The following is an 18,988-nucleotide window of genomic DNA, read 5'->3' on the forward strand; positions in this document are numbered from 1 at the left end:
TAGTCCATTCAACGTACGTAAATGAGCAACGGTCTCACTGCAGCTACCATTTCCAGAGTGTCACTGAATGCACCATTACAACAGCTGAGTTGTTGACGAGATCACGCCATGACGTCACGACAATGTGAGCTATAAAATCATGATTCCTTGTGTTTTATTAGATATTTTGCACAATACTGTCTTTATAGATTATGCAGACGAATAGGTTTGGTTTAGAGAGAGTTTTTATTGTATGAAAAGCCACAAAAAAGCAAATTTTCCCACATTTTCTTGACACTTGATTTAGCATTTAGTATTCTCTACTGGAAAGGATGCATGCATGGCCGCTTGTGTTTTGTAACCCAACACATTTCAGATTTGTGATGGTATGAATGAAAAAGCCAATTATTAGCGTCAACTTAGATATTTGGTCTTCTTTTGTTGCATTTTTGGAAGTTTTTTTTCTACAAATATTTTAATTTACTTCTTAAAAATGTTCTTTTCATAATATGACTTCCAATTAAAAAAATCCAACTTTATTTTGTTTCTCATGTTGCTCATTTAATATTTAAAAATACTTCAACTCTATGCTACTAAAATTACATTATTTTTTCTACTTTTACTGTAGTAAAAGTCCAACTTTTTTTTGTTCCAATTTTCTTCTTAAAGTTGGTCATATTTTTCCCATTTTTGGAAGTTATTTTTCTACAAATATTTTAATTTACTTCTTAAAAATGTTCTTTTTATAATATGACTTCCAATTAAAAAAAATCCAACTTTATTTTGTTTCTTATGTTGCCCATTTAATTTTAAAAAATACTTCAACTCTATGCTACTAAAATTACATTATTTTTCCTACTTTTATTGAAGTAAAATTCCAACTTTTTAAAAGTTTTTTCCAACTATTTCAACTTTCTTCTTGTAATTTGCTTCTCGTACTCACAACTTGATTGCTATAATAGTTTGATTTTATTCTTGGAATATTAGATCTTTTTTTTCCAACCAAAAATTTCAAAAATTACAAAATTATTCATATTGATTAAAAAAATCTATGTTTAATATGACAAGTTTATTCATGTTTTTCTCATAATGTTTTGACATTTTTCTCGTACAGCTGTTTTTTTTTCAGTCATTACTCTATGCTACTAAAGTTACATTATTTTTCCTACTTTTATTGTAGTAAAAGTCCAACTTTTTAATTTTTTTTTCCCAACTATTTAAACTTTCTTCTTGTAATTTGCTTCTCGTACTCATGACTTGATTGCTATAATAGTTTGATTTTATTCTTGGAATATTAGATCTTTTTTTTCAACCAAAATTTTCTAAAATTTTTACAAAATTATTCATATTGATTTTAAAAAAATCAATGTTTTAATATTACAAGTTTATTCATGTTTTTCTCATAATGTTTTGACATTTTTCTCTTACAGCTGTTTTTTTTCAGTCATTACTCTATGCTACTAAAATTACATTATTTTTCCTACTTTTATTGTAGTAAAAGTCCAACTTTTTAATTTTTTTTCCCAACTATTTCAACTTTCTTCTTGTAATTTGCTTCTTGTACTCACGACTTGATTGCTATAATAGTTTGATTTTATTCTTGGAATATTAGATCTTTTTTTTTTCAACCAAAATTTTCAATTTTTTTTACAAAATTATTCATTTATTCATATTGATTTAAAAAAATCAATGTTTTAATATTACAAGTTTATTCATGTTTTTCTCGTAATATTTTGACATTTTTCTCTGTTTTTTTTCCAGTCAATTACGATATGCTACTAAAATTCTGACTTATTTCTCAAAATATTTCAAAAAAATATTTTGACAATTTACTAAATACTCTTAGAACGTGTAAATGTAACATTTTGGATGCCTCTGCAATAAACACTGATTTCCTTCATAATGCAACATATAGAGTAGAATACATATTTGCAAAAGCAATGTTTGCATTGCTAGAATCCTGATAGACAATACAAACAAATGCACCGAATTCCCATCACTGACTGATTTCCTGCCATCCAAACATCCCATTGGATGGAACATCTTAGCATCGCAAACATTTCTTTTATACCGTATAAGCAGTGCGCTGTGAATGAAAATATGTTTTATAGTCGCTTGTAGACGTAGATGACGTTGTGGCAGTTTGGACAGCGGTGCTCCACATCCTGGCAGGAGTCCACACAGAACGGTATGCAGCAGCAGAGGAAACACCTATGAGTCAGAGGAAACCAAAGAAGTCGTGTTAGCTTCTCTGCGGTCTCAGAAAGGTAACGTTTTTTATGTCTCGCTGCTCTTTACCCGAAAATGGCGAGGCCTCCGCAGATGAGCCATGTCATCAGGCCGGCTTTGCGTTCCACCTGGGTGAGCACCGTCTGCTGACAGCGGGGGCACAGGCCTTGTCCGGGGGCGTCGTGCAGGTGGGGAGTCACCACCACGTGAGTCACTGAGAGTTGGAGATAATGGAAATATAAAATAAAGTTTAATTACTTGTTATGACAGGGCTGCACAGTGGTCGAGTGGTTAGCGTGCAGAATTCACAGCAGGTTCAATTCCACACCCTGCATGTTCTTCTTGTGTGTTTCCTCCCACATTCCAAAAACATGCTAGGTTAATTGGCGACTCCAAATATAAATATTTATAATATAAATATAAAAATATATAGCATTAAACAAGAAAACAAAAAAAAGCAAAAATGTCAAAAAATGCAATAATTTTTCCAGAATAATGTAAAAATAATAACTCCATTAATCCTAGCTATTTTTAAAAAGAGCGGCCATTTTGATTGATCTTTCAAGGCACACAGAATATTGGTTCTATGACTATACAAACATGAAACCGACCAAAAGAACGATAAGAACATAGGTAAGTTTCAGGAAAATATGTGTTCCTAACTAAAAAGGGGAGAAAACCGGCTTTTATTTTCACTTTGACGTAAATATTACTTTCAAACAACACAAAATGGTTGTTTTACATCAAGATAAATATTTATTTACAAATATAACACAAGCTGCACGATGTCCGAGTGGTTAGCGTGCGGGCTTCCCTGTTCAATTCCACCCTCGGCCATCTTTGTGTGGAGTTTGCATGTTCTCCGGTTTCCTCCCACATTCCAAAAACATGCTAGGTTAATTAGCGACACCAAATTGTCCATAGGTATGAATGTGAGTGTGAATGGTTGTTTGTCTATATGTGCCCTGTGATTGGCTGGCCACCAGTCCAGGGTGTACCCCGCCTCTCTCATAAACCTGTTTATAATCTTCTAAATATGGTTTTTAACATTATTAGAGCCCTCAAGACATGAACTAACACCCCTATAATCACCCTTACATTTGTATTACCCATTATAGTAGATGGGGCTGCCCGGCGGTCATGCAGGCCTCACAGCGAGGAGACCCGAGTTCAATTCCACCCTCGGCCATCTCTGTGTGAAGTTTGTATGTTCTCATGCGTGGGTTTTCTCCGGGTACTCCGGTTTCCTCCCACATTCCAAAAACATGCTAGGTTAATTAGCGACTCCAAATTGTCCATAGGTATGAATGTGAGTGTGAATGGTTGTTTGTCTATATGTGCCCTGTGATTGGCTGGCCACCAGTTCAGGGTGTACCCCGCCTCTCGCCTGAAGACAGCTGGGATAGGCTCCAGCACCCCCGAGCAAATTTTAGTTATTCAGTACTAAAAACAACTCTTAAAGTTTGCCAGGCGTGTGGAGAACAACGGTGTATTGTGATGCAGACACAATCCACTCGGTTCACAGACTCCCCCCTTCATGCCGTGTTGATGCAGGACAGTGCTTTGCATTGCACCAAGGGAGAGGGACATATCGTGTGACTGTGGGTGCTTTACACTATTTACTGATGGCGGTACTCACCTGTGGTAGCCGGACCTTTGCAGACGCGGATGAAACGGAAAGACACAAGAAAAAAAACACATGATAAGCAGTCGTATTAATATTTTAAAATTAAGTGGTAGCCTATTCCAATATGGCGACCATGCACAAACCTCCTTGGTATCCCAAATTTGGGGCTCCTGCATTAGGGGGCGGGTAAAACCCAGGTTGGGGTGGTGCACCGCCGGGGTTCATGGGTGGGCCAGGGTAGGGTGGTGCTGACTCATGACCCGGGTATCCTTTTTCCATCTTCTCTGGAGGAGAGATAACAAATAACAAATTATCAGTACAGTACAATATAGTATTATATGTTCTCAACTTAGTACTTTGCATACATTCATTCATTCATTCATTTTCTACCGCTTTTCCTCACAAGTTTGTATACAAATGTACTACACTAATTCCTCATTTATGGCGGGAAATTGGTTCCGGACCCGACCACGAGAAATGAAGAAGTTGGATTACTTATTGATAAATACATTTTTCTGTGTTTACAACATAGAAAAGCAGCTTACGACTTTCTAAATGTGTTTTTTAACATTATTAGAGACCTCTATACATTAAATAACACCCCTATAGTCACATTTACAACCCAATATTCATTCATTCATTTTCTATTGCTTTTTCCTCACGAGGGTCGCGGGAGGGTGCTTGTGCCTATCCCAGCTGTCTTCGGGGCGAGAGGCGGGGTACACCCTGGACTGGTGGCCAGCCAATCACAGGGCACATATAGACAAACAACCATTCACACTCACATTCATACCTATTGACAATTTGGAGTCGCCAATTAACCTAGCATGTTTTTGGAATGTGGGAGAAAAACGGAGAACATGCAAACTCCGAGGGTGGAATTGAACTCAAGTTGAGGCCTGCACGCTAACCACTCGGACACCGTGCAGCCTGTGTTATATTTGTAAATAAATATTTATCTTGATGTAAAACAACCATTTTGTGTTGTTTGAAACTAATATTTACGTTAAAGTGAAAATAAAAACTGGTTTCTTCCTTTTATAGTTGGGAACTGATATTTTCCTGAAACTTACCTATGTTCTTATCATTATTTTAGTTGCTTTCATGTTTGTATAACCATAGAACCAATATTCTGTGTGCCTTGAAATATCAATCAAAATGGCCGCTCTTTTTTAAAAAAAAGCTAGGATTAAAGGAGTTAGTATTTTTACATTATTTTGGAAAAATTATTGCAGATTTTTACATTTTTGTACTTTTTTTTTTAGTTTTCTTATTTAATGATATATATTTTATTATATATATATATTTTAATATTATATATTTGTCCTAGCCGTGACATCACTACCATTAGCAAAGTAGTACAAACTGTGTCTCCAAAGGTATCTCCAACGACCTTTGACCTCCCGGAGCGTATTAATGACGCTGTAACCGCTGTACAAAGTTCATCAAATTGGGAACTACAGGTAGACACTTCCCTATCGATATCGAGATTGACAGTAGGGGGAAACATTTTTTTTTTTTAAATTGTATTACATCCTCTTTGTAATTCCCTAATAATTCGAACTTCTGTAGCACAATGAAAGCGTTGCGTTTATTGTTTAGAATATCATATTCCCACACGTTCTAGGATCAATACAGCACCTTTACTTTAGCTTGCAGGGGGGGGGGGGGGGGGGGGGGATTCAGCTTTAAAAGCACTAGTCCACATCCTTGAATATTCCGCATTACTCCTTGAATATTCCGCATGTCGTATCATTTAGAGGCGTATCCGTGCCAAAGTATAATCAGGAGTGCCTTACCCTTTTTTTTCTGTACAATACGCCATTGATATGACATCACCGCTTGTCAACAAAACAAAGAAAAGCTTCGGCAGAACACAAATAAAGGTGTGTTTTGTCGTCGCTATTTAACGGAAAATACCAATATATGTAATATATATATATACAGTACATGTGTCAAATATGACGTACCTTCTTCTTTACGGGACAGGCGTGCCTCTGAGGGAGTTAGCGGGACAAATTCAATCGTTTTTCACCTCAAAAAAAGAGAAAGAGAAACAGGAAATGAGCACTTCAGGACATAGACGAGCCCAGAAGAAGAAGCAGCATCAGTGAACGACTCACAACTTTGACCAGCACTCAAGCTCCCTAGCGCCCTCCCTCCCTGCGTCACCCCCCCTCCCCCCTCCCTCGCTCCGTCCGACCCCGCCCAACATCCCATGTGACGCAATACGTCAGATAAAATTCCAATCTAATTGTCCGTGCTTCATTACTGCTGAAATGGATCAGGAAAAGAAAGATACTTTTAGTCCCGAATAAAAATATCAGGACTCAGGACTATTATGGGGGTGGTCAGTAAACCAGTTAAACCAGTTTTTAACTGGTCGGACCAACATACAGCAGCCCCCCGCATGAAATCCACCCAACACCCACCCCTTATAAGTCACAATAACGGCCCCTAAAGTGGGTGCGGAGGCCCAGCAAAGCAGCAGTTCTGCAAGCCGATCTATCAACCCGAGCTTGGGGGGTCGGAGGGGGTCCCATTGTTCCCGTCCCCAAATACGGCATCTGAATGACTTCAGGCTGGTAGCCCTAATGATGGAGACATGGGGCGGATGCTGTTTGTATCACCTGAAGGCCACAGACCCCGCATACCGGGACAAAATGGGGACCCAGGACGCCATAGTGATCTTGCTCACCTAGAAAGAAGCGCTGGTGCTGTGAGGATTATAGTTCTGGACTTGCCCAGTGCCTTAAACCTCATCCAGGATCAGCTCCTCAGAGTAGGACCACATTCCTGACTAGCAGACCTGGAAAAGTGCAGGTACTAGACTAGAGGGGTGAGCGCACCTGCGCCTCAACACCACCAAAACCAGAGAAACCAGGTATACATCCTCAAAAGGCTGTAAGGTCCTTCAAGGTATGCAAGAAGTTGCAAGAAGTACCCCCCCCCCCCCCAAAAAAAGGACAATACGCCATATTGAAGTCAATAGTCACTTTGTGGCGTTACACGGCGCCGTAATGCAATCTGTCATACTTATCATGTGACAGTTGCATTGTGCAACACGTGACACGCGCCCTCATGACTGTCATGTCCGGCACGCCGGGATCACTTGAAGGTCACAGGATTCCCAAAAGCCAAACACACTAGCCATTGCGTGTGGAATGTGATACGCATGTTAATGGTGTTCATCCCATTTATGGGTGTCCTAACGTTTTCCAGCGAGGGCCACATTGTGAAAAAAAAGAAGTATAAGGTATATTTCAAGAAAAAAATACATCTCAGCTTTGTCGTATCGGTCAAAAAAATAGTAGTGTCAAATATTTCACTTTGGACACCCATGCTTCTAATCTGGTTTACTGTAAAAAAAAAAAAAAAAAAACTGTACAACCACTAGAGGGCAGCAGAATTTCAACCAAAAAAAGAAAAGATGTACTCAAGGCGCACAGAGAATAAATTACATTTCATAACAATGAGTTCATTAAATAATAATATAATAATATAATAATATAATAATATAATAATATAATAATATAATAATATAATAATATAATAATATAATAATATAATATATATATATAATATATAATATATAATATATATAATATAAATAATATAATATAGAATATAATAATAATATATTCTTTCATTTCTTTTCTTCCACTTTTCCTCAATAATATAATAATATAATATATTATATAATAATTTTATAATATTTAAATAATAATTGTTTTATACAAATAAGCTATAATATCATTATTGATGATCATTATTCTAATGATTAGAAAGCATAATATAATAATATACTAATATAATAATATAATAATTTTATAGTAGTTAAATAATAGTTGTTTTATACAAATAAGCTATAATATAATTATTGATGATCATTATTCTAATGATTAGAAAGCATAATATAATAATATAATAATATAATAATATAATAATATAATAATATAATAATATAATAATATAATAATATAATAATATAATAATATAATAATATAATAATATAATAATATAATAATATAATAATATAATAATATAATAATATAATAATATAATAATACAATAATATAAGAATACAATAATATAATAATATAATAATACAATAATATATTCATTCATTCATTTTCTACCGCTTTTCCTCAATAATATAATAATAATATAATACTATAATATATTATATAATAATTTTATAATAGTTAAATAATAGTTGTTTTATATAAATAAGCTATAATATCATTATTGATGATCATTATTCTAATGTTTAGAAAGCATAATAATGAACACATTATACTAAACTATAATGAATTACATTATGTTATTGGTATTATTTAACCCAATGATGATGATCAATTATACATCATAATTTATGTATATGTAAACTGAAAAATAGAAAAAAAAAGTTATTTTCCAATAGTATATCATGCAAATCCATTGAAACTCTTAAAGGACAAATAAAAATATGACCAAAAATTACATCTCATAGAAAATAATAGTATTTTTTTTTACGTTCAGAAAATGTGAAATAGTACTAAACGACCAATGGATGGGAAGTTTTGATTGTGATATCATATTTTGCAGTTCAATAAGGTCCAAGCAAATGACAACAAATACTGAAATATTAAACAGCGGCAACAAAAAGGATGTGAGAAAGCGTCAGCGTGGATGTGAGAGCCAGAAGGCAGAGCATCCTGATTTATCTCCTTCTCCTCCTGGTCCTGCCGACCTCCCCCCGGGGACCGCCACGGATGGAAAACCGAAACCATCATCACGTTTATTAGATCAAAACATTACGTCTGCTGCATTTGGATGATGGATCCAACTGTTGCAGCAGCCGACCATATCTCAGCATCGACCACACAAACAAAAGCCTGACGGGGATTTTTTCCTTTTCATGACGGAATCGTGATATGCACTCGGCATTTTGGCTTGGAATATTTGGATTTAGGACATGTGATATAGGGCGACAGCTTCGGGATGGAGGGAACAACCATTCGAGGCCAAGGTGATGGCTAACTCAGGGGTGTCTAATGTACGGCCCTGGGCCATCTGTGGCCTCAGGCTGTGTTTTTATTGGCCCGCAACACATTCTAATTGAAAAATCAGCAATAATATTATAATAGTCATAATATTAAGAGGGGAAAAAAGTCTAAGAAATCTAAACCAGTAATAAATAAAAAAAGTAATTTTTGAAAATGAAAAAAATATATTACAAGTTACAAATATTAAAGAAAAAGGTTGTAAAATTATTTAAATAAAAAACAATATAAAGTCAAAATATTATAATATCCTAAAAGTAGTTCAAGTAAATACATAAAAAATAAAGTAATAAAAAACAAAAAAAGGCTGGCAACCAGTCCAGGGTGTACCCCGCCTCTCGCCTGAAGATAGCTGGGATATCCCGCGACTCTCGTGAGGATAAGCGGTACAAAATGAATGAATGAAAATGAAAGAAAGATGCTATAATTTTAAAAGAATAAAGTTGGACATTAATGATGAAAAAAGTCAAAATTTAACCAGAATAAACTTGAAAAATGAGATAAAATAATGTTGTTTAAGTAGCATAAAGTTGAAATATTAAAGCTAGATTAATTCCAAATATTATGAGGAAAAAAAACAGACCTTTTTTCACGCTAATCACGAAATCCAAAAAAATACAGTTGAATAGGTGCAGATCCTGGAAGAACGAGAAAGCTTTGTGTGCTGTGTGCTTTAAAATAATTTCAGAATAAAGTTAAAATATTTTGATTTTTTTTAAATGGGAAAAATAATATTAATCATTTCAACTGAGTTGCTCTCACTGGAGAAAGTTAGGACCTCCTTGTTCTAACTCATTTGAAAGACAAAGCAGTGAAAAAAAACTAACGCTAAACGCTTTTTTCCTGCGAGCCGTTGACCGATACGAGCCATTCATAAGCCACCACGCCGCAAAATAAAGAAAAAGTCTGTGTCATACTGGGTGGGGAACAATAAAAAAAAAAAGCGACCCGGGTGATAAGAAAACAGAAGCAATCACTCCCCCACCGTGCAAACATGACACCAAAAGAGCGACACGCTTGCGCGTTGAACATCGGCTTTGCTGTGCATTAGACAGGAAGTGAATAGAAGCAAAGAAAAGGGAGTGGCACTTGCATGTTGACTGATGTTTGGGGCAGCGCTAGCAGAATGAGAGGTTGCCACTGAGCGCGGTACTGCCAGAAGTAGCGTAGCATCCCCCAAGTGTAGATCTAGAAGAAGAAAAAAAAACAAAACAAAAGATGGTGACGGTGGACGTGAAGGCGCTGACGGCCCCCGTGGGGATCGTGAGGATCCTGGAGGTGATCTTCACCTGTATCTCCTTCAGCCTGGTGGCGTCCGTCACCCGTTCCACCGACTCATTTTGGACTTGGTGCATGTTCACCTGGTGCTTCTGCTTCTGCGTGACCGTCCTTATACTTTTGATGGAATTCCTGAGTCTGGGATCAAAGTTGCCAATTTCCTGGGATGACTTCACCACCGCCTTTGCCATGTTGGCAACGTTAATGGTGCGTCTTTATTTTTTTTGGGGGGGAAAAAAAACACAAGAAAGATCATGTTAGCATCAAACTTGTTGTATGTTTGTCAAAATTAAGTAAAAAAATAATATTATAACATTAAAATGTATATATTTAATGACTTATTTACAGACAATAACATTGCAATTTTTTCCTCCTAATTTTAATTCTAACTATTGTCATAATAATATTAGTACCAGTATTAGTATTAGATTAATCTTAATCTTTGGAATAGTTTTCTGACATGTGTAAAGACACTCCCCACAGATACATTTGTTCCCAAGTGAACGTTGACTAGCCAGTATCTGTGGGTGGGTGGAATTGACAGAGATATGATAAGTCAACACAACTTCAATGCGCCATAAAAATTGCAAAAATAATGATTCAACAATAATGGCGGCGCAAAGAAGACACTTAAGAAGGTCCAACCAGAATGTACGTTTTATTTCTAAAATGTGCCGCAGGACCATTTAAAAAAAAAAAATAAATTAAATGAGCCATGGGGCTACAAAGGGCCCCCGAGCCGCACTTTGGACACCACCGTAACTTCCCTCGACTTGCTGGCTTCCTTCATAGTAAGTGAACAATGGTAATTAATGAGCGAGGGGGTGTGTTCCTGCCACCGGGAACTCGTCAATGAGTTCTAACAGCCATTTTTATTGTAAATGTTGATCCAAAATCAGAGGAGGCAAAGTTGTATACAGACAGGAAATAATATAATGGACGACAAGCTGGCAAATTACAGCCTTTTTTCTTTTATTTTTGTTGTTTTTTAATGTTATTTTATTTTAATTATTAATTAATTTTAGATTATATTATTATATTTAATTATTTTAAAATGTAATTAATTAATTTTTTAATATTTTAATATTATTTTAATTGATATTAATAAATATAATATATATTTTTAATAGTATTTATATGTGCATTTACATAAATATGTATATATGTTGAATTCATTATTCATAATTGTGTATTATTATATTTATATAGTCATTAATGTAATATTGATAAATATTATATATTTTTATTATTATTTATGTATTATATATAATATGTGGTTTTATATAATATTAATAAAACTTAAATTAATAAATACTATATGTTAATGTACATAAATATGTATAAATGTTATATTCATTTATAATTGTGTATTATTATATTTATATAGTCATTAAAGTAAAATAGATAAATATTATTTTATATAATAATTATGTAATTATCATAATGTATTATGTATTATTAATTATGTATTATATATAATATGTTGTATTATTATATTTATACAGTCATTAATGTAATATTGATAAATATTATTTTATATAATAATTATGTAATTATCATAATGTATTATGTATTATTAATTATGTATTATATATAATATGTTGTATTATTATATTTATACAGTCATTAATGTAATATTGATAAATATTATATATTATTATTTATGTATTATACATAATATGTTGTTTTGTATAATATTAATAAAACTTAAAGTAATAAATACTATATGTGCATGTACATAAATATGTATAAATGTTATATTCATTTATAATTGTGTATTATTATATTTATATAGTCATTAAAGTAAAATAGATAAATATTATTATATATAATGATTATTTATTTATTTATTTATATATTAATTATGTATTATATATAATATGTTGTTTTATATAATATTAATAAAACATCTGGTTTTGCAGGTGCTGAGCGCATCCATCATCTTCGCTACGGTCTTCACGTGCTCATCCTGCTCCGAACTGATCGCGGCGTGCGTGATGTCCTTCGTGGCCTTTGTCTTGTACGCCGTTGAGGTCGGCCTGACCCGGGCCAGACCCGGCGAGATCAGCGGCTTCCTGTCGACGGTGCCGGGTCTCCTGAAGGTGCTGGAGGCGTACGTGGCCTGCATCATCTTCGTCTGCTTGCAGTACAGCAACTACAATCTGTACGCCGGGTTGCAGTGGTGCGTCGCCGTCTACTCCATTTGCTTCATTTTCGCCCTGCTCATCATCATTTGCACCGTTTGTCGCCTGCTGAGCCTCTTCCCCGCCCCGTTTGATAAAGTCCTCATCGTGTGCAACATATTGGCCGTGTTGATGTACATGACCGCCGTGGTCATCTGGCCGTTTTACAGCTTCAAGAACTATCCCCGACCCGCCATCTGCTCTCTCTTTCCTGCGTCGTGTGCATGGAACATGTTGGCCGTCGTCACTTTTATGACGTGCGTCAACCTTATCGCTTACATCGTTGACACCTTTTATTCCTTCCGGCTTGTCTTCTTCATGAGCAGAAACTGAAGCTATATATATATACTGTATAGTGGTACTGTATACTGTATAGTGGTACTCCAAATGTAATGTAAACCCTGCTTTGTACATCATGTTCAACACTAAATACATCCAAAATAAAGTCAGAAAAACTAAAGAAAGATGCTTTCATTTTCAAAGAATAAAGTTGGACACTAATGATGACAAAAGTCACAATTTTACCGGAAGGAAGAAAGAAAGTAAGAAAGAAAGGAGCAAAGAAGCAAAGGAAAGAAGGAAAGAAGGAAGAAAAGGAAGGAAAGAAGGAATCAAAGGAAGGAAGGAAGGAAGGAGGAAAGGAAGGAAGGAGGAAAGGAAGGAAGGAGGAAAGTAAGGAAGGAGGAAAGGAAGGAAGGAGGAAAGGAAGGAAGGAGGAAAGGAAGGAAGGAACGAAAGAAGGAAAGAAAAAAGGATGGAAGGAAGGAAGGATGGAAGGAAGGAAGGAAGGAAGGAAAGAAGGAAGGAAGGAAGGAAGGAAGATAGGAAGGAAGGAAGAAAGGAAGGAAGGAAGGAAGGAAGGAAGGAAGGAAGGAAGGAAGGAAGGAAAGAAAAAAGGAAAGAAGGAAGGAAGGACGGTAGGAAAGAAAGAAAGGAAGAAAGAAAGGAAGGAAGCAAGGAGGAAAGGAAGGAAGCAAGGAGGAAAGGGAGGAAGCAAGGAGGAAAGGAAGGAAGCAAGGAGGAAAGGAAGGAAGTAAGGAGGAAAGGAAGGAAGGTAGGAAAGAAAGAATGGAAGGAGGAAAGGAAGGAGGAAAGGAAGGAAGCAAGGAGGAAAGGAAGGAAGCAAGGAGGAAAGGAAGGAAGGAAGGAGGAAAGGAAGGAAGGAAGGAGGAAAGGAAGGAGGAAAGGAAGGAGGAAAGGAAGGAAGCAAGGAAGGAAGCAAGGAAGGAAGCAGGGAAGGAAGCAGGGAAGGAAGCAAGGAAGGAAGCAAGGAAGCAAGGAAGCAAAGAAGCAAGGAAGGAAGGAAGGAACGAAGGAAGGAAGGAACGAAGGAAGGAAGGAAGGAAGGAAGGAAGGAAGGAAGGAAGGAAGGAAGGAAGGAAGGAAGGAAGGAAGGAAAAAATACTTACAGTACAGTAGTTTAAAAAAATAATATTTTAGTATCAAATATTAAAGGTTGTAAAATTATGTAAAAGGAGAAAATACCAATATAAAGTCAAAATATAATATACTAAAAGTAGTTCAAGTAAATAAAAAATAAAGTAATAAAAAAACAAAAAAGATGCTTCCATTTTAAAAGAATAAAGTTGGACACTAATGTCAAAATTTGATCAGAATAAACTTAAAATATGAGATAAAATGATGTTGTTTAAGTCGCATGGAGTTGAAATATTAAAGCTAGATTAAGTCCCAATATTACGAGGAGAAAAAACAAACAAACCATATTCGCAAGAATCACAAAGATAAAGAAATCCAGCTGAATAGGTGCAGACTCTGGAAGAATGAGAAAGCTTTGTGTGTTGGTTATTGTGTGTAGCTGCTCAATACGAGTCCACAACTCAATACAAAGGGACTTAAAATAAGCATAATAGTTCCCCTTTAAAATGATTTCAGATTAAAATTGAAATATTTGGATTTTTTTTAATGGGAAAAATAATAATGGTAATAATCATATATTTTTTTCAGCTGATTCATATGTACCAAATGAATAAAACGTGACTTTTTGTGCAAATGAGTGGCGTGTTAATAAATACCGGAGTGAGGTGTTTGTTCAACGCTTAAAAGAGGCGGCAGGACCCAACCTTGGCCTTTCAATGTGTGTTTGCCAGGGTGTGTTGGGGTGTGCATACCATGGAGCACATAGGACGTGGCCACTGGCTTAGTTTCATGATAACGAACGGCTATATGTTACTATAATGCTATACGCTTGACACATTTACACACGCACTCACATTAAGCAGCAACACTGCCACGCCCATTTCCCGAATCGTTTTTCACTTTTTTTCATAGTTTGCTTGGTCCTGCGACTTGACCTGCCTTCAAAATACAGATTTTTAACATTATTAGAGCCCTCTAGACATTAAATAGCACCCCTATACTAACCTTTACACTCCTGTCACCCTACATTATAGACATAACAAGAGAAAATGAGACAAAAATAAGATTCCTGTTTGTGTGTGTCGATGTAAATTTGTTAGCTAGCTTGTTAGCTAGCGGAGCTGCGTGGTGAGCGGACAGGAAGTGACATGGGGGTTGAGTGACATGACAGTCGCCCGTTTTAGGGCTTTATTGTGCCCGCTGGGGGATTATATATAGGCTCCAGCACCCCCGCAACCCTCATGAGGATAAGCGGTAGAAAATGAATGAATAATAATAATAATAATAATAATAATAATAATAATAATAATAATAATAATAATAATAATAATAATAATAATAATAATAATAATAATAATAATAATAATAATAATAATAATAATAATAATAATAATAATAATAATAAAAAATTAAAATAAATATAATTAAATAATAATAATAATAAATAGAATAGAATAGAATAGAATAGAATAGAATAGAATAGAATAAAATAAAATAAAATAAAATAAAATAACCACAGCACTCGGCGACCCTCCTGAGGAAAAGCGGTATAAAATAAAATAAAATAAAATAAAATAAAATAAAATAAAATAAAATAAAATAAAATAAAATAAAATAAAATAAAATAAAATAAAATAAAATAAAATAAAATAAAATAAAATAAAATAAAATAAAATAAAATAAAATAAAATAAAAGCAATGTATAGTCCAGTGTGACTTATAGATGTTATTTTTAATGACGAAAAACAGCCGCGGTTTACAAACGCCCCCCCGGCCCGCATTGCTGTAGGCAATTGTCAGTGCGGGTCGGCACGGGACAGGAAAAGGAAAGAGGGAGGAGCGAAATCCCGCCCAACTCTCTTCAGACGATCCTGTGTGAGCAAATTTGCACAATCAAGTCTCCGATATGAGAAAGGGCGAGAGGACCAGAGTCCAAGTGAGTGCGCCTTGATGTTAGCATGATAATCGGAGGGTGTCCAATGAGCGATGTGGACCGAGGGCCATATAGTGCACAGATAAGCCACGCATGCCGTGTATGAGTACACGCCCTGTTGGACCCCGGATTCCGGTTTTCAAGACTCAACATGCATCTGTTGTGGATTTGGTCTGGTTTTGAAAGCTTTTGGGTGTTTTTTTGGGGGGGGAATGAATAGCAAAGAGGAGAACATCTGAGGGCCCCAATCATGGTCCACGTTGACGTCCACTCTCTCACCCAGCCGGTGGGCATCCTGCGTCTGGCGGCCATCATCGTCACGTGCGTGACTTTCAGCCTGGTGGCATCAGCGGGGTACGTCCCGTCTCCTTACTGGGCATGGTGCATGTTCACCTGGTGCTTCTGCTTCTTCTTCACCTTCCTCATCGTGGTCCTGGAGTTCTCCACCTTCAGCAGGAAGCTACCTTTCGCTTGGGATGACTTCACCACCGCTTTCGCCGTACTGGCGAGCATCATGTGCCTCCCCGCCGCTATTATATACCCCGTTTTCTTCAGCTGCGACGTATGCCCCAGGCAAATCGCCGCTTCCGTGGTGGCGTGGGCGTGTCTCGGGGTATACGTTGGCGAAGTGACTCTAACTCGTCTTCGTCCCGGCGGTCAAATCCGCGGCTTCCTCTCCACGTTGCCCGGCTTAATGAAAATGCTGGAGGTTTTCCTCGCCTGTCTTATTTTCACATCTCTGGAGAAAAGGCAGTACGAAGGCACCCCCGAACTGCAATGGTGCGTGGCCGTGTTCTCCTTGTGCTTCATCTCGGCCATGCTTATCATCCTGCTCACGGTTGTGCAGCTGAGCTCACGGGTGCCGTTTTTCGACAAGATAGTCATCGTTTATGACATTTCGGCGGCGGTTATGTACATAACGGCGGTGGTGATATGGCCGCTTTATAGTTTCCCGAACAACGGCAGACCCCCCAACTGTGGCTACTTGTGCTCATGGGATAAACTGGTCATGATCACCGTTATGACTCTTCTCAATTTCTGCGTTTACGTCCTGGATTGCGTCTACTCCATACGGCTTGTCTTGTTAGCCAGGAGCGAGTGACAATGTTGTTAAGAACACTTCCTGTCTTTTTTTATGAAATGATGTTTAATGCTAGTTAATGATTAAAACTGTGTTATTACTGCCATAAACAGGGAGAAAATAAATAGCCTGCATAGCCTTTGGATCCTGAAACAATAATGAGGCTATTGCCTCACTTTATTACCGCATTGTAAAGCAGTTACTATTATTATGGGTGTGGAATTATGTCATCATCAGTTGTAAGAGAACATGTGACTAATATCTCGTTCAGATTTGCTTGAAATGTAAAGTGTGTCATGAATAAAATGTGTTATACATTATGTATTTATATTTTTTGTTTTTTTTCGAAATATATTAATAAATCTTTACTGTTTTGTGGCTAAATATGATCTATTATTAGTCAAGAAAATGCATATTTTGCCTAAATTAAGCATTTTAAAAAGGCATAAAAATGTCCAAATTAATTAAATTACAAATATAAGGCATTCAGAAGACACATACAAAGACATTGTGATGATATGAAGTGTTTCACACTGGTCACTAGGTGTCAGTAATGTTACACTGATGAGACAACAGTACTTACTATTATTATGGGTGTGGAATTATGTCATCATCAGTTGTAAGAGAACATGTGACTAATATCTCGTTCAGATTTGCTTGAAATGTAAAGTGTGTTACAATTAAAATGTGTTATACATTATGTATTTATATTTTTTTGTTTTTTTTCTGAAATATATTAATAAATCTTTACTGTTTTGTGGTTCAATATGATCTATTATTAGTCCAAAAAATGCATATTTTGACTAAATTAAGCATTTTAAAAGGCATAAAAATGTCCAAATGAATTAAATTACAAATATAAGGCATTCAGAAGACACATACAAAGACATTGTGATTATATGAAGTGTTTCACACTGGTCACTAGGTGTCAGTAATGTTACACTGATGAGACAACAGTACTTACTATTATTATGGGTGTGGAATTATGTCATCATCAGTTGTAAGAGAACATGTGACTAATATCTCGTTCAGATTTGCTTGAAATGTAAAGTGTGTTACGAATAAAATGTGTTGTACATTATGTATTTATATTTTTTGTTTTTTTCCGAAATATATTAATAAATCTTTACTGTTTTGTGGTTGAATATTGCGCATTATTAGTCAAAATATGCATATTTTTGCCTAAATTAAGCATTTTAAAAGGCATAAAAATGTCAGAATGAATTAAATTACAAATATAAGGCATTCAGAAGACACATACAAAGACATTGTGATGATATGAAGTGTTTCACACTGGTCACTAGGGGTCAGTAATGTTACACTGATGAGACAACAGTACTTACTATTATTATAGGTGTGGAATTATGTCATCATCAGTTGTAAGAGAACATGTGACTAATATCTCGTTCAGATTTGCTTGAAATGTAAAGTGTGTTACGAATAAAATGTGTTATACATTATGTATTTATATTTTTTGTTTTTTTTCTAAATATATTAATAAATTTTTACTGTTTTGTGGTTGAATATTGCACATTATTAGTCAAAATATGCATATTTTTGCCTAAATTAAGCATTTTAAAAGGCATAAAAATGTCCAAATGAATTAAATTACAAATATAAGGCATTCAGAAGACACATACAAAGACATTGTAACATTGTGTGTGTTTCATACTGGTCACTAGGGGTCAGTAATGTTACACTGATAAGACAACAGCCACCACAGGAAGTACTGTACAGTAAAGGAAGTAAAAAAAAGAAGAAAATACAATGCTAATGTGTGAGTTTGTATTTTATTTACTATTAATATGTGTACTATTTTGGCTAATGGGAGTGTAAAGGTGACCATAGGGGTGCTATTTTGTGTCTGGAGGGCTCTAATAATGTTAAAAACTGTATGTAGAATGTTAGAAGCAGGTTTTATATGCTCCAAATACAAAAATATTCAATTACTTTTGTGTTAGACATTATATTATCACTAACAAAATGCTATAATTGAGCTGTCGCTTGAACTGTTCACAAAAACATTTCCACAGAAATTCTTAATGGTTCTTACCTCTGGTCCAAGTGTATCCTTGCAGGTTGCTTGCATGTCATGTGCACGGTATGGCCTGAATAAGATATAAAAATATATAAATATGAGGAATAATAGCAATAAATGAAAAAGAGTGGAAACAATCAATAACCTAAGAATCTGAATTTTTTTGAGTATGGCACCAGCAGACACAGAAATGCACTTTAAAAAGGAAACAATAATTC

General features: G+C 35.5%; 3 protein-coding genes across 3 annotated transcripts; 2 read left to right on the forward strand and 1 right to left on the reverse strand.

Annotated features, from left to right (window-relative positions):
• Positions 1-213: 213 nt before the first annotated feature.
• LOC131103322 (LITAF domain-containing protein-like) lies at positions 214-5,955 on the reverse strand. Its single transcript, XM_058049481.1, has 5 exons — positions 5,806-5,955; positions 3,979-4,119; positions 3,848-3,862; positions 2,278-2,422; positions 214-2,190 (listed from the first exon to the last, which is right to left on the reverse strand). The coding sequence occupies exons 2-5, from the start codon at positions 4,112-4,114 to the stop codon at positions 2,085-2,087; spliced, it is 402 nt and encodes a 133-aa protein (XP_057905464.1). The 5' UTR covers positions 4,115-4,119; positions 5,806-5,955; the 3' UTR covers positions 214-2,084.
• Positions 5,956-10,032: 4,077 nt separating this feature from the next.
• LOC131103676 (myeloid-associated differentiation marker-like) lies at positions 10,033-12,784 on the forward strand. The gene is made up of 2 exons (XM_058050134.1): positions 10,033-10,365; positions 12,081-12,784. Exons 1-2 carry the CDS (start codon positions 10,099-10,101, stop codon positions 12,672-12,674), a joined length of 861 nt encoding a protein of 286 aa, XP_057906117.1. The 5' UTR covers positions 10,033-10,098; the 3' UTR covers positions 12,675-12,784.
• A 3,117-nt stretch (positions 12,785-15,901) lies between these two features.
• Positions 15,902-16,753, forward strand: LOC131103677 (myeloid-associated differentiation marker homolog). Its single transcript, XM_058050135.1, has one exon. The coding sequence runs from the start codon at positions 15,902-15,904 to the stop codon at positions 16,751-16,753; it is 852 nt and encodes a 283-aa protein (XP_057906118.1).
• The last annotated feature ends 2,235 nt before the right edge of the window (positions 16,754-18,988 follow it).

This window comes from Doryrhamphus excisus, chromosome 15, assembly GCF_030265055.1.
Source record: "Doryrhamphus excisus isolate RoL2022-K1 chromosome 15, RoL_Dexc_1.0, whole genome shotgun sequence".
Taxonomy (NCBI): domain Eukaryota; kingdom Metazoa; phylum Chordata; class Actinopteri; order Syngnathiformes; family Syngnathidae; genus Doryrhamphus; species Doryrhamphus excisus.